This window comes from Canis lupus, chromosome 1, assembly GCF_011100685.1.
Source record: "Canis lupus familiaris isolate Mischka breed German Shepherd chromosome 1, alternate assembly UU_Cfam_GSD_1.0, whole genome shotgun sequence".
Classification (NCBI taxonomy): domain Eukaryota; kingdom Metazoa; phylum Chordata; class Mammalia; order Carnivora; family Canidae; genus Canis; species Canis lupus.
In genome coordinates, this window is record NC_049222.1 from 111,840,990 (window position 1) to 111,863,374 (window position 22,385).

The 22,385-nt window shown below is 40.8% G+C and overlaps 1 protein-coding gene across 2 annotated transcripts; it reads right to left on the reverse strand.

Annotated features, from left to right (window-relative positions):
* Window positions 1-6,270: 6,270 nt before the first annotated feature.
* Window positions 6,271-17,592, reverse strand: LOC100855887 (zinc finger protein 226). Of its 2 annotated transcripts, XM_038528651.1 has the most exons (6): window positions 17,434-17,592; window positions 16,449-16,499; window positions 13,693-13,747; window positions 11,789-11,915; window positions 11,077-11,169; window positions 6,271-8,469 (listed from the first exon to the last, which is right to left on the reverse strand). In XM_038528651.1, the coding sequence occupies exons 3-6, from the start codon at window positions 13,705-13,707 to the stop codon at window positions 6,287-6,289; spliced, it is 2,418 nt and encodes an 805-aa protein (XP_038384579.1). In that variant the 5' UTR covers window positions 13,708-13,747; window positions 16,449-16,499; window positions 17,434-17,592; the 3' UTR covers window positions 6,271-6,286. The 2 variants fall into 2 exon arrangements, with proteins under 2 accessions (XP_038384579.1, XP_038384580.1); XM_038528652.1 differs by lacking the exons at window positions 11,789-11,915; window positions 13,693-13,747; window positions 16,449-16,499; window positions 17,434-17,592 and having other exon boundaries at window positions 11,081-11,169.
* Window positions 17,593-22,385: the final 4,793 nt, after the last annotated feature.

The window sequence follows — 22,385 nt, forward strand, 5'->3', positions numbered from 1 at the left end:
TGAGGCTCTACCTTCAAGGGTGGGATGTCTGGGATTTTACATGGGTCCACTCATTGTTGGCTAATTTCAAACCTACAAGTGCAATTAGAGGCTGGGAAAGTGGAGACCAGGTCACCTAAGTAGTCAGCTATTTAGGTCACCAATGGTTTCTGAAAAGGTAAATTCATGGAAATAGATGGCCTAGTTCCTTACCCGGTTGTTTTGCTAGAAACTGTGTCATATTGCTGGAAATCTGTCTATTCAAAATGAATCTTTTTAAATGAATGCCTCAGTAATCAATAGCTTAATGTCAGGCACTTACACTACAGGGTTCAATATTAGTCAGTGTCCCATCAGGAAATCTGTGTCACAATGACTTTAGAGATGAGGTAATTTTAAAATAGGACCTTACACCAATGTGGAAGGAGATATCAGAGTTTGTAGTAATTCTGAGAATCCAGGCACATCCAGCTACTGAAACAGAATGGTTAACAGGGAGCATGGTATAAGACCAGTCAACTCTGCAAACATGAACCCAATTGCTACAATTCTTTTTTTTTTTTTTTTTAAATAAGAGCACAAGCAATGGTGGATGGATGCCATGAGGGAGAATAAAACATTTTATAAGGTCCACATACAGTGCTTTTGGCAGAAGCACTGCTGCAGGAAAGGCAACCCCTTATCTAGAGCAACTTTTCTCCCATGAAAGCAATGTGTTGTCCCTTCTATGGTGGAAATAGTCTTGTGTAACCAAATTCCTAGCAGGGAGCTGTGTAGTTCTCTATGGAGAAGAGTACCGAATTTTTCCCTTCTCATTCAACTGATCACAGAGAACTCCTCATGAGGCCACAGGCATGGCTTGAGATGGGAGTCATGGTAGCAGGAACCAGAGTATGGCAATGAGTCACTTATTCATCCAACTTTTTGTGACTTCTGTCCAAACCCAGTCTCATCAGTCACTTCCACTTGATGTTTAAGTGCTACTGGTATACTCAAATTTATGATATCATTGCATGGTAATTTTCTGGCTCGTGGTCAAATATTTAGTTTTAACTAGGGATCAAAAAAGCCAGAGGTTGTTTTTCAGGAGTAACATCATCTACAGAGAATGGCATAACTTTGCTCCCAAACCCCAAATATGTTATGTATGCTGTGATATCCAAGCAGTGTCCATACCTGTCATAGACACTTCATACATAATCAGATATATCTGGGGTCATAAAATCATTTCTATAAAGAGCCAGGTAGTAAATATTTTAGGCTTTGCACAGATCTATCACAACTACTCAACTCTGCCATAGTAGCCTGAAAGCACCATAGACAGTATGTAACGAGTGGTCATGCCTATGTTTCAGCAAAATTTTACAAACACAAGTGGTGGGATGCATAGGTGGCTCAGCGGTTGGGCGTCTGCCTTTGGCTGGGCGTGTGATCCTGAAGTGCCAGTATCGAGTCCCACATTGGCCTCTCTGCCTGCTTCTCCCTCTGCCCGTGTCTCTGTCTCTCTCTCATGAAAAAATAAATAAAATTAAAAACAAAGCAAAACAAAAACAAGTGGCAGACACATTTGGCCGTTGGACCATAGTTTGCCAATTCCTAGACTAAAGTGTGAGTGAAGATTGGGAAGCTGGAGTAGCTCTGACCTGGGGACATAAAAGTTTATCAATAATCCTACCAGATGAAACCAAACCAAACTTCCTTGGAAGATTTTTATGAACAGGTAGAGAAAAAAAAAAAAAGGCACGTTAGCCCCATGGTTGCCTATCAGGTGCCAGCAGATGTGTTAATTTGCTCCAGTAAAACCTCATCTGAAGCTGTGATGTGATGTCAAGTCCTAATTAAATTTACAATAATCCCATATCATTCCCCAAGATTCACCTGTCTCCTGCACAAATCAAATGAGTACACTGAAGAGGGATACGATAGAAAACACGACTCCTATGACTTTCAAGATACTGCTAATGGCACTAATCACTAGAACTCCTTAAAGAATACGGTATTGCTTTTGGTTTTCTATTCTTTTTTTTAAAGATTTTTATTTATTCATGAGAGACAGAGAGAGGCAGAGGCAGAGGGAGAGCAGAGCAGGGAGCCCATCCAATACAGGACTCAATCCCAGGACCTGAGCCAAAGGCAGATGCTTAACCAACTGAGCCACTCAGGCACACTTTTGGTTTTCTATTTGGGTACATAAAAATAGAAAGGCAGTTAGTGTTTATTTGTCCTTTCTTATCAAAATAGCCCTTGTTTCATGGGTGAAGGAACCAATGTGAGAATTCTGCTAGTAGTTGGGTATTTCTATTGCCACTCTGCTTTTTGGAACTTGGAAAATAACCATACAATGGGTGCAAGCATCCATTCAGACCACCATATAGGGACCTGAGCAAAAGCATCCCATTAATTATTCATTGTTTGTAAGCCCCACTACTAATTGCTGGGGACAATGCATTTGAGGTTCCAGGAGTTAATGTCATCTTGTGTCTGGTCATCCCTTATATTCTGGTTATTTCCACTTACCTAATGTACAACCTCCATAAAATATAGCTATCACTTTGAGGAAGTCTAGAACAATTTGTGGTATAGTTTTGGCAGTATATCAGACTCTTTCAAGAGGACCCAGCCTGACCTTTAAGATACTCTGGAAATGGGGGATCCCTGGGTGGCGCAGCGGTTTGGCGCCTGCCTTTGGCCCAGGGCGTGATCCTGGAGACCCGGGATCGAATCCCACGTCGGGCTCCCGGTGCATGGAGCCTGCTTCTCCCTCTGCCTGTGTCTCTGCCTCTCTCTCTCTGTGTGTGTGTGACTATCATAAATAAATAAAAAATTAAAAAAAAAAAGATACTCTGGAAATGGGAATGGACTCATGGAATTGGCCACACTCTCATGTTAACTCAGATCAGAATAAGAAAAGCTCACCAGAGGATCTAGTTTCCTGCCAGGAAACCATCTTGGGGGAAATCATTACAGGTTCTTCAGGCAAAAGGGGAGTATGTCAGAGCAGAGTAAAATGCTTCCTCCTAATGGCAAAGGAGACTCACCTATATAGAAGTCAAAGGCCTCAGCTTTGTTGAAATCCGTCCATATATTCCTGCCTCAATTTCTCAGGCTTCTATTCCTTCCCTTTGATGCCCTATAATAGAATCTACAAGGTTGTAAATAGATGTGTTATCAGTCAGCTGCTGACTGAATTTGACTTTGGGTTCTCTTTTTATTAAAAGTATTAATATGCAGCCAAGTTCAAGATGAAGATAGGAAAATCCCCCAGAGGCCAGAGTGTGAGCCCATGGTGTCAAGTGGGAGTTGAAACTGAATGGCCTACAATAGCCAATGGAACTGGATACAGTTAGAGGTTTGATCTTTGGTGTAGATGGGAGTCAAGGTCAGAGGAATGCATACAGGGACAGAGTAGTAAACTACCCAAAATTACAAATCAAAGACTAGTTCTTTCACTAGTTGTGAAGAAACAGTCCCTATGGTTACATCATCTTTGGACCAACCTAAAGAACAAGATCAACCAGAAGGGCAGATACAAGAATCAAAAGGAACGCATTCTGAAATACTGACTGAACCCGGTTTAAGTTCTGCTCTACTTGTGGTCTTTCCAGCTATGGGATACAAATCTTTCTAGCTTAACACAGGGACCAGGAGGCATTTTCTGTAAAGGGCCAGAAAGTATTTTAGGTTTTGTGGGCCAATGTTTGTCCCAAGTACTAAATTCTGTCACTGCAACTGAGAAAACAGCCAGAGATACATAATTGAATGGGCAGTAATAAAGCTTTAAGAGCAGTGGGCCACATTTGGCCCACTGGCATAGCTTGCTAACTTTTGGTTTAACCCACTAAACTACAAATTACCTTGAGAGTTGATGGGCTACCCTGGTACCTACTAAACAAAACTAAACATGAAGGGAATAGGATTTCCCACATCTAATGCAATTTGAGATAGCATGTGAAGGTGGGGTCCAAAAGTCAACTTTGGAAACCTGCCTTCACATTATATTATATTCATCCTTTGCTGAGTAAAGCCCATTAACTACAGAACCATTAAACATTAGTGAAATGATGAAGTAGGAAATGGTATTCAAACTTGCTCAAAAGCTTGTTCCCAACATGCTAGATGCTCCCTTATGTTTATCTTTTCCTTAGGAAATCTGTTAAATTTTACCTCAAAACATATGAACTTTTATTCTCCATCTTCAAGATTTGCCCACTTGGCTACCTGGTAAACAATTTTCTCATCATTCCTTTTCTCCCACAGCTCAAGGTTCTCTGGGCCACAGTGTCTGGAAAGACCCAGCTACTTCCCTAATCAGACCAAGCACTGGAAAGGACCAGCCCGTACTCTGGGATATTTATACACCTAGAAATGAAGTCTGATAATAACGAGGATAAATTTCCAGTGTTGGAATTATACTAGAACCTTCTAGTATAATTGGATTAGTATAACATGGATTTATGCTTAAACTTAAAATACATTAGTTAAAGGTATATAATTACTAATGTATCTGTCTTTGAATGACCATGGAAACTTGTTTCTTCTTACAACTGATTTCCAGAGTTCTGCTCCTTAATTTTGGTCTTTTATGCCACATGATAGGATTTCTTACTACATAAGGGTATGTTCTCAGAAACTTTTAAAATCATATTTTACATAGTTTACTGCTACTGTAAAATAACAGTATTTTACTATAAAACCGATGCTCAATAAAAACTCTGAATTAAATATGTAAAAATCCCTGAAAATCTTGCCACTGTTTATATATTCCTTCACATGACTGAATGCATTAACACATTCAGACACACGTTTAAGATATTTGACATCCCTAAACTACCTTAAACTGTTACCTTCTTGTCTCAAGTCTTAGCCATGATTTTAATTAATGTTACTGCACGTTTATCAAGTTATATAAATTCCTATCACTAAACATATTTCCACTTTTTAAAATTTAGTTAACAGCATTAACGTGCTACTGAATGTGCTATTTGAATCTCCTAATCATGAATTCTTATTCTATCACCTCCAGATCAAAGGGATTCCACATTCTGTATTTTGATATGTAACTGATCAACTTCAAAAAGCAATTAACTGGGGCACCTGGGTGGCTCACTTAAGCATCCAACTCTTGATTTCAGCTAGGTCATGATGTCAGGGTCATAAGATCAAGCCCAGTGTCAGGCTCCGCACTGAGTGTGGAGCCTGCTTGGGACTCTACACAAACAAACCAAAAAGCAATTATTCAATCCACTGCTAGGAAAAAGTGTGAAAGTCAGTCATGCTCAGTAATCAATGTGCTTGATAAAATTACCAAATTCCAACAGATAATTGTTTCCCCTTTCTCAGGCTGGGGAGAGGAAGAAATAAGAGGGTAGAGAGAGCCTGACAACAATAATTTACTTCAGTCTCTCTACCTAAGAAATTTTTATGAAAGTAATGCTAAAATCCTTAAAAAGCAATCACATCAAAATCTGGATGGAAAGGTGGAGAATGACCAATGATCAACCAATGATCAATTCACCATTTACTAAGAAATGTTTGTCATTAGTATAACTTTGTGACACTTAAACTCCTGCCTTGACATTCTTGAGAATAAAAATCAATAGTGTAACGGCTTATTGTAGGATTAGCAATCAATTTTTCAATCTATGCTGTCACAAAAAGATAACTATCTGGTGTTCCACTGATTGTATGCAGTCTAAGTTCAAAGTCCAAGATGATAAGACCCAACTTGATAAGAAGCTGGGGAAGACAGGAGCTCATCACAACAAAGTAATGCCAGATTACTATGACAGATTGCAGTACTGAGTAGTTTTCTCACATTTCAAGTGTGTCTCCCTGAATTAATTTTACTAAGGCCACATTTAGGTTACCAGTTCTGAATACAATTTTTTTATGAAATTCCAGAGGTGATCTCAACACTATTTTCAAGTCTACATTTTCCTTACTTATTAACAAATATTGAGCACTTCCCAAGTACCTGGCAATGTTAAGACTATGTAGGTTCAGAACAAGTCTCTGCATTTATGGAGCTTACATTCTAATGGGCATTCTAGTATGTCCATTATATTTTTATATAAGGCCTGATAAAACTCATACTTTCCAAAGCCTCTCCCCTGAGTAGTATTTAATAAAGGTCAAAGTTCAAACTGGACCTTACTATGCCACTTACAAGTGTTCTCTGCTGTGTGGCCTCCTATTGGGATATGTTAACCTGTGGCTCAAACACTGACTTTCATGAAACAAAAGATTTTTCCTTTTGAACTTCATGTTGGAAGAATTCACATGACACTTGAGTTTTCTTTAAAAAAAATCATTTTATAGAACTATTTTCCTGTGTGGACTCTATGATGTTCTTACCACTCCTGTTACTTTTATAGGATTTATCACCAGCATGGATTCTGTGATGAATGGTAAGATTTGATCGCCAGCTGAAGCTCTTACCACATGTCTCACACTTGTAAGGTTTCTCTCCTGTGTGAACTCTCTGATGAGATTGTAGCTGTGAAGAGCGACTGAAGACCTTCCCACACACGTCACACTTGTATGGTTTCTCTCCAGTGTGGACACTCTGATGAAGCTGAAGACTCGAGGCCTGACTGAAGTGCTTACCACACTCCCCACACTTGTAGGGTTTCTCTCCTGTGTGGACCCTCTGATGCATGTCAAGATTCAAGCTCCACTTGAAGCCCTTCCCGCACTCCTCACATTTGTACGGCTTTTCTCCTGTGTGGACTTTTTGATGGGCTTGAAGGTGTGAACTGCGACCAAAGCTCTTCCCACACTCTTCACATTTGAATGGTTTCTCTCCACTGTGGACTCTCTGATGGGCCAGAAGATTTGAGGCCTGCCTGAATACTTTCCCACACTCCTCACAATTATATGGTTTCTCTCCTGTGTGGATTCTGCAATGAATTTTGAGATCTGCTCGACGACTGAATCCCTTTCCACACTCTTCACATTTGTATGGCTTCTCACCAGTGTGGATCAGCTGGTGAATCTGAAGTCGGGAACTCTGATTGAAGCCCTGCCCACACTCCTCACACTTGTAAGGTTTCTCTATGCTATGCGCCTTCAGATGGATTTGAAGATATGAACTCTGACTGAAGCCCTTCCCACATACCTCACATTTATAGGGTTTCTCCCCTGTGTGGACTACTAGATGAACTTGATAATGGGAGTTCCTCCTGAAGCTCTTCCCACACTCATCGCATTTGTATGGTTTCTCTCCTGTGTGGACTCTCTGATGTGCCTGAAGATTTGAACTCAGAGTAAAGCCTTTACCACACACATTACATATGTAGGATTTCTCTCCAGTATGAACACCCTGATGGGCCTGAAGACTTGAAGGTCGACTAAAGCCTTTACCACACTCCTCACATTTGTACGGTTTTTCTCCTGTGTGTACCCTCTGGTGAATGTATAGATTTGAGCTACAAATGAAGCCCTTCCCACATTCTTCACATTTATATGGTTTCTCTCCTGTATGGACTCTCTGGTGGGACTGAAGATGTGAATTCCGACTGAAGCTTTTACCACATGCATCACATCTGAATGGTTTCTCCCCAGTGTGGACCCTCTGATGGTCCTGAAGATGAGAGGCTTGACTGAAGGCCCTCCCACATTCCTCACAATTATAAGGTTTCTCTCCTGTGTGGACTTTGCAATGAACAGTAAGTGCTGATCTACGAACAAAGCCTTTCCCACACTCCTCACATTTGAAAGGCTTCTCTACAGTGTGGACTTTCTGATGGGTTTGTAGAAGTGAGCTCTGACTGAATTCCTCACCACACTCACCACACTTATGGCCTTTCTCTCCCATGTGAACTCTCTGATGAATACGAAGAACTGAGCTATAACGGAAGCCTTTTCCACACTCACTACACATATGGGACTTTGCTTTTGAGTGTAACTGCTGATGAAGATCAAAGGTGGAGAGATCACTGAAGGTTTTTTCACATTCATTACACTGGTAAGGTTTTTGTCTCATGTGGATCATACTCTCCTGGTCTAATGCTGAAACCTTCATGCTGCCTTTCTGACAATCATCATGGCTGTAAGATTTGTCACTTCTGTGTATCCCATGATCAAGGTGATGTGAAATCCAACTGACAACATCAATATTCTGTTTACACCGACACAGCTTATTTTTCATGGAAATCTGCTGATATCTATTCCGGTAACTCTGTGATTCAGTCAAAGTTTTCCTCCATGAGTCCTGGACTCTCAAAATTGCAAAGTCTGAGTTTTCAGTACGATTAGGACCATCCACTTTACAATTTAGCCCACAGTTCTCCTCCTCAGAAATCTGAATAGAGAGTTCTGCCCCAAGCTGGCAGGGGGAATCACCTTGTTTGTGAAACTCAGAACTATTTATCATGGAGTTTTGACATCTGGTTAGGTCATTTGCAATGTGTTGCCAGATTTGCCAGCAGGACAGCTCTTCATGTGGTCCTTTGTCTTGAAAATTCCTCAGCTCATCCTGATTGTTTCCTCCTATAGGGACAGAATTCAGAGATGTGGACAACCAAAAACTTTGTTCAAAGAGTCAAGATTTCACACTTAGGACACAGTATGAGAATTTAATGAACCTCAGGATGATTCAGCTTCTTTTCCACCACATGTGAAATACTCTGGCTTAAATACTGATAGAAACCAAGAGGTAGGGCAGCCCCAGTGGCGCAGCGGTTTAGCGCTGCCTGCAGCCCAGGGCGTGATCCTGGAGACCCAGGATCGAGTCCCACATCGGGCTCTCTGCATGGAGCTTGCTTCTCCCTCTGCCTGTGTGTGTCTGCGCCTCTCTCTCTGTGTCTCTATGAATAAATAAAAACCTTTAAAAAAAAAAAAAGAAACCAAGAGGTAGTCCATTAAACTCCCAACCACAGAGCATTAATGAAATCCATCTGAAACAAAATTAGTGCCATCTGACATACCATTTTAAGTCATTTTTCAAAAATCATGTCTTTCCTACCACAGTACAAAATCAGTAAGGACAAGAATTTTGCAGTGTTGACACCTTTTCAGCTTTTAACATGCCTAGCAGTTAGTAGGTGCTCAAAAAGTGCATGCATAGATGAAACCCAGTGTGATGTCTGAGAATATCTAGAATTCTAAATCCCAGTTTAAGTGTAAACAAATCAGAGTAGCAAAAGTGTTTGCAAGTAAGGTATCTGAACTAGGACAAGGACGGGAGAATACAGTTTGCTAAAGAAGCCAAAAGGTTGCATCAGAGGCAGCAGTACACCAAGGGGGTATTGATGAGAAAATTAAGGGTGCTAAAGAAATAAAAGCATGAAGACCTGTGTACTAGATCCTTCTGAGGGTTTTGTAAGGTCTAAATATCCTCAACTCCCCAATAGGAGTCAAATTTAGAAGCCAGGGAAGAATGCTGTCTCTTTGAAAATAGTGTGGAAAATTTTGGGATATAGATATACAGGCCGTCAACAAGAATGACTTTCAAAGTGAAGAATGCAGTTTATTAGTGAGCTGGGAAATAAATTCCATAGCTTATAATATTTAGAAGAAACAGACTAGAAACTAATGATTAGTGAATCATTACAAGCAGTAAAGCTGTCATTATATGAAATGCCTTCAAAAGTCGTATATTTGAATCTATACACAAACACAATGCCTGAAGTAACAATGTAAATTATACATGTGGATTTTGTAAGAAGCAAATGGGATGCAGGTGGGCAAATCTTTTAAGGGAAAGGCTAACTCACAAGCTGGCTATTTTCTGAGACCTTTTCATTCCCTGACAGAGGTATGGAAACTGAATTTCTTCTCTTCTCTGAGGGAGCTGCCTAATAAAAGGGGACAGAAGAATCCACAATCAAAAAAAATTTCCACCCCAAATGAATATGCTCTGCTACTAATGGAAAGCCACAGGGGAAGAATGGTGTTCATTTTGGTTATAAAAACAATGCCAGGGGATCCTTGGGTGGCTCAGAGGTTTGGCGCCTGCCTTTGGCCCAGGGCGCAATCCTGGAGTCCCGGGATAGAGTCCCACGTCAGGCTCCCTGCATGGAGCCTGCTTCTCCTTCTGCCTGTGTCTCTGCCTCTCTCTCTCTCTGTCTATCATGAATAAATAATAAAAATAAAATCTTAAAAAAAAAAAAAACAAACAATGCCAGAGGTTCTATACTGGTCTCTGGATGAGCTGGTATAGACCAACTTGTACAGAAAGGCGAACACACACACACACACACACACACACACACACACACCACAGGCATTTGAGAAACTAGAATTAGGTTAGAAATTCATTTAAAGACAAAAAATATTTTGCAATATCCTTTATTCACATCAATCTGTTCACTACCTATTAGTTATTTCTGTGGAGGGTAGGTTTTCCTATACATAAACTCATTCATGTTTACTCAACAAATATTTACAGAGCCCCTGCCATGAATGAACCAGGACTATTCTAAGCACTGAGGACAGTGAACAAGAAACAAAAGAGACAAAACTCCCCCATTCATGAAGATTACACTCCAGTGAGGGGAGTATGATAATAAACAAATGAACAAAAATATGTTTGAGGTGAAGATCAGTGCTTTGACACAAAATAAGGCAGGGAGGGCACAGAAAGGCAAGAGAACAGCATTTTCAACAGGGTGGTCAGATCCCTCATGAGAGTAGAACTGAGTGACCTGAAAGAAGTAAAGAAGAGGCCTGGAAGGTTAAAGGCAAGAGTATTCCAGGCAGAGAGAACAGGTGAAAGGCTCTGAGGCAGAAGCTTCCTTTGAAGGTCTGAGAAACGGCAGGAAGGACAATGTAGGCAGAAAAGACATAGCAAGAGGGAGGACAGATGTACTGACAAGCAGTGGGGGATGAACAGCAGACCACAGAGGACTATCTAGTAGCTGCTTTAAGTGGTTTTTACTGTAAGTAAAAGAAGTCATGAGAGACTTTTGAACAGAAGATTAACATAATCTTACATAAGGAAGAGACCGTAGGAGAAGGGTGGGAGCACCAAAGACTGTTGCAACAATCCAGGAAAGAGGTCTGGCAACCTGGGACATAAGTGACAGCACACAGGTGGCGAGAAACTGAACAAATGGGACAGGTAACTGTGACAACTCACAGCTGCTTGGTTCTTACCCACATTTCTCTCTATCTGGGTTGTTGTCTTCATCAGCCAAAGCTTCTCTTCTCTTTCTATTTGCCATTTATCTCGTTTAAAGGGTTGATGTCCTGAGAACATGGAAAGTCAGGAGTTAAAATTAACATGCTAGAACTAAAATTTACCGGAGACTGGAGTTCCAACTGCACATTCAAGCTATCAGAAGAATGTTTTTCAAACTTTTTTTTAATCACGACCCACTGAAGAAATAGCATTTACTTCCATCACCCAACTACATACAGAGAGATATGTATTACCAAAACAAAGTCTGAATGACCTATTTCTAGCCCACGTCTGTTTTCCCTAAATCTCCTCCCACTGGCCCTCACACACTCGTGCAATCAGCCAGTTTTTCTACAATGTGTCCTAAGAAGCTCTGATATTCTTTACCCTTATTTCATTCAAAATTGCTCAGAAAACTCAATACATCAGTTTTATAATTCACTAATGCAATAGTAATGAAATCTAAAATCGAATAGACAAGGTATAGCAGTATACTATCCATTTATATAGTCTTTTACAGAACCCAAATGAAAAAGACCTGAAAAAGCCTGTTCAGAAAGACCAGAAGTATCCTGTGTCTTATAGGATTGCAAAAGTCCAATCCCCAAACTCAGGGATCCATTTCAGGAGCCCCAAAGCCTTAAACCCCAAGCTCACAAAGATCCTCCAGAGGAAGGATGTCCTCACCCACAGAGACTAGGTTCCTGAAGTTTTCTAACATGACATCCTGGTACAGCTTTCTCTGTGCAGAGTCCAGCAGTCCCAGCTCCTCCTCTGTGAAGGCCACAGCCACATCGTTGAATGTCACCGCCTCCTACAACAAACACATATAACTTCAATCTTATGCACCAATGTCTACTGTGAGAGGTGGGAAAGATGGGTGGGAAGGAGCTCTGGCCCCTGAGTGATCTGTAGATTTCCCAGCCCTTCTCTCCTGCCGATGCCACACCCCGATTTTCCTCAGCCTCATCAAAAGTGCTGCTGTGGAGGGGCACCTGGCTGGCTCAGTGGTTGAGCATTTGCCTTTGGCTTAGGTCCTGATCCTGGAGTCCTGGGACTGAGTCCCACATCAGGCTCCCCAGGGGGAGCCTGCTTCTCCCTCTGCCTGTGTCTGCCTCTCTATGTCACTCATGAATAATAAATAACATCTTAAAAAAAAAGTGCTGCTATGGAAAAGAAAGCTCTATTTACCTCACCCTCTTAGTAAGCACAGTAATAAGCAAACTCCCTAGAATTCTAACAGCTGCATCCTAAACTAAAAAGGTTTTACTTGTAATAACATTGCCAATTACCCCAGAAACATTTAACAGTTTAGTCCCAGCATTGTTTGACAGCATCTGCCTTCCCACTAAGGTGGAAACCAGGTGAGGAGGAGCGTTCTGTGTGGAAACAAACCAAAAGGGCATGCCAGGTCCCTGAATGAAAAATTATCCCTCTTCCTATATCTGTCTTCACTTGAATACCATACTCTGCCTCCCGATCTCTGGTGTTCTGTGTCAATTTAAGCAGATGTCTTTTTCACAACCCCTTGTCTTTATATTTCAAATGAAGATAAAACCAAGCACTTCTTCATAAAATTCCTCTGAAGCGTCAATGCAGTGAGTGACAAGTCCTTTAGTACCACTGGATTTTTTAAACTAAGGTTACATATTACTTTAAAAAAAAAACACTAAGAAGAAAGAACCAGTAAATAAAATACACATAGGGTTTGTGACTCAGGCATGAGAAAGACAGAATCTAGCTCATATAATTAGGAAGATCCTAACAATATCTTTTCTTGTGAAGCTGAAGTCTGATCTTGACGGACTGTGCCATATTTAAATATCCTACTAAAAAACATCCAATGCACCAGATATACAACCTGCCTCTTCAATTGTGAATACCTGGTATATTAAGAACAATAAAGGGCAGTAATTTTCAGAACTGTTTTTAAGAAATAGGTTAAATCAGGAAAACTATCACTGTAGTGTTCCTAACACAGTAAAAATCCTAAACTAAATGTCTATGAGAATCGTTTAAAAAAATAGGTATATACATTTGAAAAGAATATGGCACAGTGATGAAAACTGTTATATCAGAATGGGGCGCCTGGCCTGCTCAGTGAGTTAAACACGTGACTCTTGATCTTGGGAATAGTAAGTTTGAGCACATGCTGGGTGTATAGATTACCTAATACAAAACAAATAAATAAAATCTTTTTAAAAAGTGCTGCGTAGTATTAAATGAAAAAAAAATTTAAGTTGTATGTTATGGGGTTGGGGGATTGACAAAGTAGGTGAAAGGGAAAAAAAGTACAAACTCCCAGTTATAAAATAAGTCACAGGGATGAAAAGTACAGCACAGAAATATAATAAATAATATTACAGGGATCCCTGGGTGGCGCAGCGGTTTGGCGCCTGCCTTTGGCCCAGGGCGTGATCCTGGAGACCCGGGATCGAGTCCCATGTCGGGCTCCCGGTGCATGGAGCCTGCTTCTCCCTCTGCCTGTGTCTCTGCCTCTCTCTCTCTCTCTCTCTCTGTGTGTGTGACTATCATAAATAAATTTTAAAAAAATTAAAAAAAAAATAGCATGAAAGGCAAACCCTACTCACCTTGAACATGCTCATATTCTTTCCTTCCAGGGAAACAGAATCCTAGAGAGACAGACTGGGAAAAGGAGAAAGAAGTCAATGGAAACTGGTCAAGGACATCATTAACCTATAGGATGGCTCCTTGTGAATTAGGAAAGGTACCCATTCCTTGGGATGGTACAGGTGAACGTGGCCCCATGAGCAGAACGCAGCCAGTATACCAGATATCCCCTGATCCCTTTTAGTAGTAGCTCAAGAAACAACGTGCCTGACCACATAAACAGCCCTATCCCATTGCATCTGTAGCTTCTGGGGTAGCAATTTTTATTTTGGGTAGGGTATAAACTGAGACAACATCCCTAAGAGTGGGCTTTGGAATCAACACATGTGGGGTGAAATCCTGACTAGGCTATTCACTAGCAGTGTCATCTTGGGCAGATGACTAACACCACTCTGCCTCAGTTCTGTCATTTGCAAGTGGGGGAGAATAACTGTATCAATCTCATGGGACCGCTGTAAGGTAGAAAGCTCTCAGAGTACTACCTATCACAGTTTCTTATTTCTTTGCAACTGCAGTAATATACTCCGCAGAATCACATTCTATAGTTTGAAATTACCTCTATAAATGTGATTTCTACCAGAATATTGTTAAAATACATGGAGTTCACAGGTTGTTCCTCTGTCATATGAAGAGTCTCAGTAACTTCTCAAAATCTCTGGTTGTCTTCCTACTAATGGAAAGAAGGCATCCTGTGAAGCTTCTTTTTAAGCAGGAAGTACACTTTTGACAGGTATGCATGGAGATAAAGAAAACTAATAGGGACACCCAGGTGGCTCAGTGGTTGAACGTCTGCCTTTGGCTCAGGTCGTGATCCCGGAGTCCTAGGATTGAGTCCTACATCAGGTTCCCCACAGGGAGCATGCTTCTCCCTCTGCCTATGTCTCTGCCTCCCTCTCTGTGTCTCTCATGAATAAATAAAATCTTAAAAAAAAAAAAAACTAGGGGATCCCTGGGTGGCGCAGCGGTTTGGCGCCTGCCTTTGGCCCAGGGCGCGATCCTGGAGACCCGGGATCGAATCCCACGTCGGGCTCCTGGTGCATGGAGCCTGCTTCTCCCTCTGCCTATGTCTCTGCCTCTCTCTCTCTGTGTGACTATCATAAATAAATAAAAATTTAAAAAAATATATTAAAAAAAAACGAATAAAACCCAAGATTCTGCAACAGCAAAAAAAAATAGGTTGACAATCCATACCTAATTTAAATAAAAAAGACAGGCATCTGAGCTGTAAACATGCTATTATAAATAAAGGAATGTATAAGAAATAAACAGATGAGACAAGAAGGCAAACCAAAAAACATTTCTAAAGGGTTAGAAAATCATCAATGGTGCTAAAAATACCGCAAAAGTTTGGGAAGAAATAAGATAGTTACATAGTCTCAAAATACAAACTGCAAAAGGAAAAATAGGGACCTTACCCAAGAAAACAAAGTTGAAACCAGCAATTGGGGCAATTCCACAAACTGACACGTTCTTCCCCTGCAATGAGATCGCCCTTACCCCTTACTTCTGTGTCATCCCTGCTTCTAATGCACAGCCTAAACCTATCATGAACAAATGTCAGATAAACCAAAAAAAGAGAGGCATTCTACAAAATAATTTGCCAATATTCTTCACGAATACCATAAGCTAAATAAATAAAGTCTGAGGAATCATTCTATTCTTTTGTTTGGTTTGAAGTAATCTTTACATCCAATGGGAGCTCAAACTCAAGATCTGAAGATCAAGAGTCGCATGCTCTACCAACTAAGCCAGCAAAAGGCCCCTGGATGATTCTAGATTAAAGGAGAATAATGAAATAAAAACCAAATTTGATGCCTATCACAGGACTGAACCCTGAACTACAAAGAGAAAACTGCTCTCAATGGGGGAAACTGGGAAAACTGAATATGAACTGTGTATTAGATAAGAGCGTGTTGTCAATGTCATTAATTCCATTTGGATCAGTCTCTAGCTTGCCCTCAAATGGTTCAGCACAAAAATAAAAACAAATGATAAGGCTGTGAAAGAGACCCAAAAAATGGCTCTGGAAGCTAGTAGCAGCAACCGCTAGAAATTAGTGTTTCCCACTGATCAGTGAGAATGACAGGGCCACTCAGTGATTGTGATGAACAAGAAAAGGACAAGACACTCCATAACAAAGGGACAAAGACATTTATGATAATAATTAAAAAAAAAACAAAAACAAGAATTATTCCCCCCCAACATGAGTGACTACTTTATTAATAAGTGACAACTGAAGTCTCATTTTGTTTCTCCCACCCGCTAGCTAAAAATTATTACAATATTCATAAATCAACTTGCTTCTGCTTCTCGACAGCATGCAAACCAGGATAAACCCTCACTGCTGGGGTGCCAGGGTGGCTCAGTCAGTTAAGCATCAGACTCTTGGTTTCCATTTGGGTCATGGGATCCAGACCTGACTAATAAGGCTCTGCACTCAGCGGGGAGTCTGCTTGAGATTCTTCCTCTGTTCCTGCCCCTCCCCGGCTCCTGCTCTCTCTTTAAAATAAATAAAATAAACCTTAAAAAACAAAAACAAAAAGCCAGCAGTACCACTTAACAGAGTCACTGTGACAGAAATGTGTTCATTTGTGTAAAGTGTTTAGAACAGAACTCAGCACCCCAGGCTCAGTTATAATCATTACCCAAGTGTGTGTCCCACACATTCTCCCATTTATGCGACTATCTCAGCAGAAGAATGCCAACTCCTACTCACATGGAGCTCTGCTGCCTCCCCCGCTGTGTGGGGCTTCTTGAGAAGTCAGGGCTGGGGAAGGAAAGGAGGTTGTGAAAAATCAGGATTGTGTTTCCATTCTTGGTAAATCACGTTCCCCAGTACTACCAGCTAGAAGCAACCTCCCCTTATCCGAAAACAAAACAACAACAACAAAAAGCTAAAGGGGTCGGTCACCTGGGTGGCTCAGTGGCTGAGCGTCTGCTTTTGGCTCAGGTCATGATCCTGGGGTCCTGGGATTGAGACCTGCATCGGGCTCCCCGCTGAGAGCCTGCTCCCCTGTCTGTCTCTGCCTCTGTGTGTGTGTTTCTTTCTTTTTTTAAAAAAGATTTTATTTATTTATTCATGAGAGACACAGAGAGAGAGGCAGAGACACAGGCAGAGGGAGAAGCAGGCTCCATGCAGGGAGCCTGACGTGGGACTCGATCCCAGGTCTCTAGGATCAGGCCCTGGGCCGAAGGCGGCACTAAACCGCTGAGCCACCCAGGGATCCCTCTGTGTGTTGTTTCTAATGAATAAATAAAATCTTAAAAAAAAAAAAAAAGGCAGGTGTCCAGGACAATCCAGCTTCCTGGGCTCACAGAACCTAACTGAGAAACGGGCGCTTCTTGAATAACTGCAGTAGTATTAGTAGCGACCAGCCTCCTGCCAGGCAGTTTTAAGGGTTTTGCTCGTACCATCTCGCTTCTTTCCTCACAACACTCTACTAGAACGGTACTACTTTCAATTGCCTTTTACACAAAACAAACCAAGACACAGAGGGACCAAGGAACTCAACCAACACGATGCCGTACGAGGACCGCTAGCTCGCAGGCGGGGGGCCAGGGCAGGGGTACAGAGAGCCCGGGAGATCCCCAAACCCGGAGACAAGGGCCAAGGGGAGCCCCATCCGCCCATCCGGGGCTCGTCCCCAACGCTAAGAAGCTCCGCCCAGGGGAACGCAAATCGCCTCCCTCGGCCAACAAACCTCTGTTTTTAGCCGCTCCTCCTCTTTCTCCCCAAATGAAAGTCTCGTGGCTGCGGGCCCCAGGTGCGTTTCAGGCGAAGTTTGAATGGCAGGCCTGAGACACCATAATCAGGGAAAAGATGGCTGCTACGGCGTCCTCCTGGGGCGGAAGTGCCTGCGATCAGCCGGCACTACTGGACTACACTTCCCAGAATTCCCGAGCACTGCCGTCTTGAATGGAAGTACCTGCGACTACTCAGGGTTCCAGGACTACACTTCCCAGAATCCCGCGGGGGCGGTAAACTTTTACCGCCCCGCCTCCCGGAAGCCGAGGGGTGTGAGACTACAAGGACCTCTGGAGGCTCAGGTTGCCGACTGTCTCGGGGGCGGGGGATAGGTAATGGCACCAGCCTCCCTACTGTATCCTTCAGCAACTGAAGTCGTGCCCCTTTTGCGGAAATGCCTGACTACTCTAAGCCCCTGGGTTTCACTTCCTGGAATCCCCGAGAAAGTCTGGCCAGATGTCTTGCCATTCTAGCACGTCGGCCTTAGAAGAGCGTAGATTCTGTTCATCGAAAGGCTGAGAAGCTGAGTAGCACTTTAGATATGCTCGGGGAGCTAAACAACTTAAATCTGTCGCCTACCACAGAGACTTCCTGGTAAACCCCAAAGACCTTCACCAAAGGAAGAAGAGCAAAATGAGACTGGGCCTTCTCGGCAGGAACAAAACACAAACGTTAAAGCACCTCAATCCCTGAAATCGCGTGAAAGTGAATTGCTGGCATCTTCCCATCCTTGCAGAAGCAAGTGAAAATCCTTTGCAAAGAAAGATGTCAGTCCTCATCCAGGGCCTCAAGTTATTTCTATAATTGTAGAATTTGTGATGTCAGTATTAGGCCAAGAGAACTTTAAGGAGAGAAGAAAAAAACAAAAACAACAAAAAAAGTGTTACCTGGCATTATAGAGGGCTATTTCATAATGATAAAAGTTTCAAGGTACCAGAAAATAATAACTACAGTTCGTACTTTATAAAGCGAAAATTGACAGAACCATGAAGAGAAAGATTCAAACTCAGTTGGAATTGAAGATTTAAAAAAACTTTTTTTAAATTTATTTTAGAATGTGCATGAGCGGGGGTGGGACAGAGGGAGAGGAAAAGAATCTCCAGCCGACTCCCTGCTGAGCCGAAGTCCCTGACAGCGCTCTGTCTCATCACCCTGAGATCGTGACCTAAACCCAAATCAAGAGTCAGAGGCTTAACGGACTGAATCACCCAAGTGCCCTGGAAATGGAGATTTTAACAGAGGTAAGTGTTGAGCCTTAAATGCATATATTGAAATGGATGTTAAAAATCCATCCAGAAAACATCAATCTCAGAAACTTTTAATAAAAAAACTGAAGAAAGCAGAAAGAAGAAAATAAGAGCAGATTAATAAAACATAAACACAATTAAGTGGATCCTCCCCTCGTACAAAAGGCCAAAAGAATGCCCTATGGATAAAGCAATAAAATTGATAAAAGTATGGTGAAAATGACTAAGAAAAAAACCATATAAGAAAAATACCCAGTATCAGAAATAAAAGGGAACATCACTAAATATTATGACAGTATTGTGAGCAACTTTATAAAAATATACTTGCAAATTTAAATGAAATCAATATGGTTCTAGAAAAAACACAAATATAATAAACTTACGTAAGAAACTTAATACTTGATGAAATGATGGAAACCTCCCTTTTGAGATTGGGAATGAGAAGACAATGCTGATTATAACTACTTCAAACTGTAGCGAATCTTGTATCCACCGAACTTGTTGAACTTATCTATAAATTTCAACATTAATGCCACCTTCATCTGGACCTTCTACACACTTAATCATGTTAATTGTAAGTAAGGACAATTTTATTTCTTCTTTTCTAATTTGTATACCTTGTCTTTATTTTTCATTTCTTCTTGAACTGGTTGAACTGGTCAGGATCACATATTTCCTCCAACACATTCTCAATTTTTATGTTTGCCTTGAATATTTTAAAGCAAATTCTAGGGACGCCTGGGTGGCTCAGCAGTTGTGTGTCTGCCTTCGGCTCATGCCATAATCCCAGAGTCCCGGGTCAAGCCCACATTAGGCTCTTTGTGTGGCGCCTGCTTCTCCCTCTGCATGTGTCTCTGCCTCTTTCTTTCTTGGGCTGTCATGAATAAATAAATAAAATCTTAAAAAAAAAAAAAAAAGCAAATTCCAGAGATGTACTTTCACAATACCTTGGTATCTATCTCTTACTGATAAGAACATTTTTTGAAGGGGATCCCTGGGTGGCGCAGTGGTTTGGCGCCTGCCTTTGGCCCAGGGCGCTATCCTGGAGACCCAGGATCGAATCCCACGTCGGGCTCCCGGTGCATGGAGCCTGCTTCTCCCTCTGCCTGTCTCTCTCTCTCTGTGGCTATTATAAAAAAAAAAAAAATTTTTTTTTTTTGAAGAAGACTCCACTCCCAAAGTGGGGCTTGAACTCATAACTGGGAGATCAAGAGTCACATGCTCCACTGCCTGAACCAGCCAGGTGCCCCTAATAAGAACATTTTTAAAGGTATCATACAATTACACATTTAAGAAAAGTAAAAATATTTGTTTAATAATTTATACCCAAGTCCTGATAAAAAAATTTTACAATTGTGTTAAATATGTCTACTTACACTAATCTTTTTTGAATCCAGATATTTAAAAAGGCCCATACATTTATTTTATTGGTTATCACTATCACTATTAAATAGTTCTACAATAATGCACTTTTTCTTTTTTTAATTTGAGACTGGATTCATGGAAAATCACATTATTTTCCCTACATTTGGAATACTTTGGCTTTGACTAATTGCTCCAGCAACATTGAAACCTATAAATCAATGGAATAATAATTACAGGATTCTTGTGTCTTTTTATATTTTTGTGTTCCAAATTCTTCTGGGAAATCATCCTCCAAGAATCATGCCTGGCTTAATACAACATGGCACACACAGCAGATGCAGAAGTTCTTCCCACCAGAAGTAAACTGAAATCTTGAATGTAGTATGATAAAATATAACAACATAATTTAACATTTTATTTATTCATTCACATTTTCCCCATGATATCCTCCAATCCCTTCTCTACCCCATAAGAAATCATTCTAATTTTTTACCTTTTGGGTGTGTTTTTGTGTAAAATGTGTGCAGTTTGTGCACATGTGTTTTTAATTTACATAAATGATACTGTCATAAAATTCATTCTGGTGTTTTTCTCCATTTGGTGTATGCTTTGAAGATTTATCCACCCATCTAATTTATTTTATAGAACTCCATTTTCTGCATCCACATTTCTTTTTTTAAGTTTATTTTTTAAAGATATTATTTATTTATTTATTCCTGAGAGACATAGAGAGGCAAAGATATAGGCAGAGGGAGAAGCAGGCTCCCTGCGGAGAGCCCAATGGGGGACTTGATCCCAGGACCCTGGGATCACACCCTGAGCCAAGGGCGGACACAACCACTGAGCTACTCAGGTGCCCCTCTTTTTTTAAGTTTTTATTTAAATTCCAGTTAGTAACATACAGTGTAATAATATTAGTTTTAGGTGTACAATTTAGTGATTCAGCACTTAACATACAACACCCAGTGCACATCATAAGTACACTCCTTAATCCCCATCACTTATTTACTTATTTATGTATTTTAGATTTTTTTTTTTATGATAGTTACACAGAGAGAGAGAGACAGAGAGAGGCAGAGACACAGGCAGAGGGAGAAGCAGGCTCCATGCACCGGGAGCCCGACGTGGGATTCGACCCCGGGTCTCCAGGATCGCGCTCTGGGCCAAAGGCAGGCGCTAAACCGCTGCGCCACCCAGGGATCCCCTGTATTTAAGATTTTATTTATTTTTTTAAGGTGGCTCCACACCCAATGTGGGGATCAAACTCAAAACCCTGAGATCAAGAGTCACATTGTTCTACTGACTGAGCCAGCCAGGCACCCACCTCCATTACCTACTTAACCCATCCCTCCACACACATGCCCTCTGGTAACCATCAGTTTGTTCTTTATAGATATGAGTATGTTTCTTGGTTTGTCTCTATCTACTCTTCCCAATCCTATTGCCAGAAACAATGATATGAACACACATATTTGCCTATGGACCAATATGAGAATTTCCTTGAAATACCTACTCAAGAGTGAATTATTTCATGCATATGTGTATACTTAAATTTAGTATCACTAGATGAATGGCTATACCAGTCCACATTAACAAAAGGTGCATGTGATTCTTTTTGTGTAACTACCTCTTCACCTTCATTTGGATGACTCATAACCCTAAATTAAGCTGATGTATTAAATGTATATTAGTATCAGATTGTTTTAGTTAAATTTCTCTGATTTATAATACGTTTGATAATTTTTTCAGATGCTCGGTAGCCTCATCTGTAAATGTCTACTTATACCCTTTGCCCCATTGTCTACTGTAGAGGCTACTTTCTTCTTTCCTTGTTTGTGTTATATATTTCTGATTATTGATACCTTATCAGTTTCAGAAATTACAAATATCCTTTCCTAACTGGACACATGTTTTTAAATTTTGGCTATTGTGTTCTTCATTGAATAGAAATCATTAGTCATAAGATAACTACTAAATTTTTTCTTAATCTATGTCCTTTGAAACTCCTAAGTGAAGAAATTTCTATTTCTGCTTGTTTAAAATTAAATTTCTAGAATTCTCTTTGATATGTAGGCTTGTATGTTTTGGAGGCTATGTATGTACATGTTATATGAGGATTCACTTTTATTTTCTCAAGAAAAATTATTAAAAAATAGTGATATTCATGGGTTTAAGATTCAATATTACAAAGATCTCAACATTCCCCAAAATGATCTGTAGTATCAGTCAAACCCCAATAACAGTATCACCATTTTCCCCTGGGAATTCCTAAGATTATTATAAACATCACATGGAA

Coding starts and splice junctions, on each gene's coding strand:
- LOC100855887 (XM_038528651.1), bottom strand. Junction 11,170..11,788: donor CAGGAACCTAGTCTCTGTGG/GTGAGGACATCC, acceptor CCATGTTCTCAG/GACATCAACCCTTTAAACGA. Junction 8,470..11,076: donor CCAGATAGAGAGAAATGTGG/GTAAGAACCAAG, acceptor CTGTCCCTATAG/GAGGAAACAATCAGGATGAG.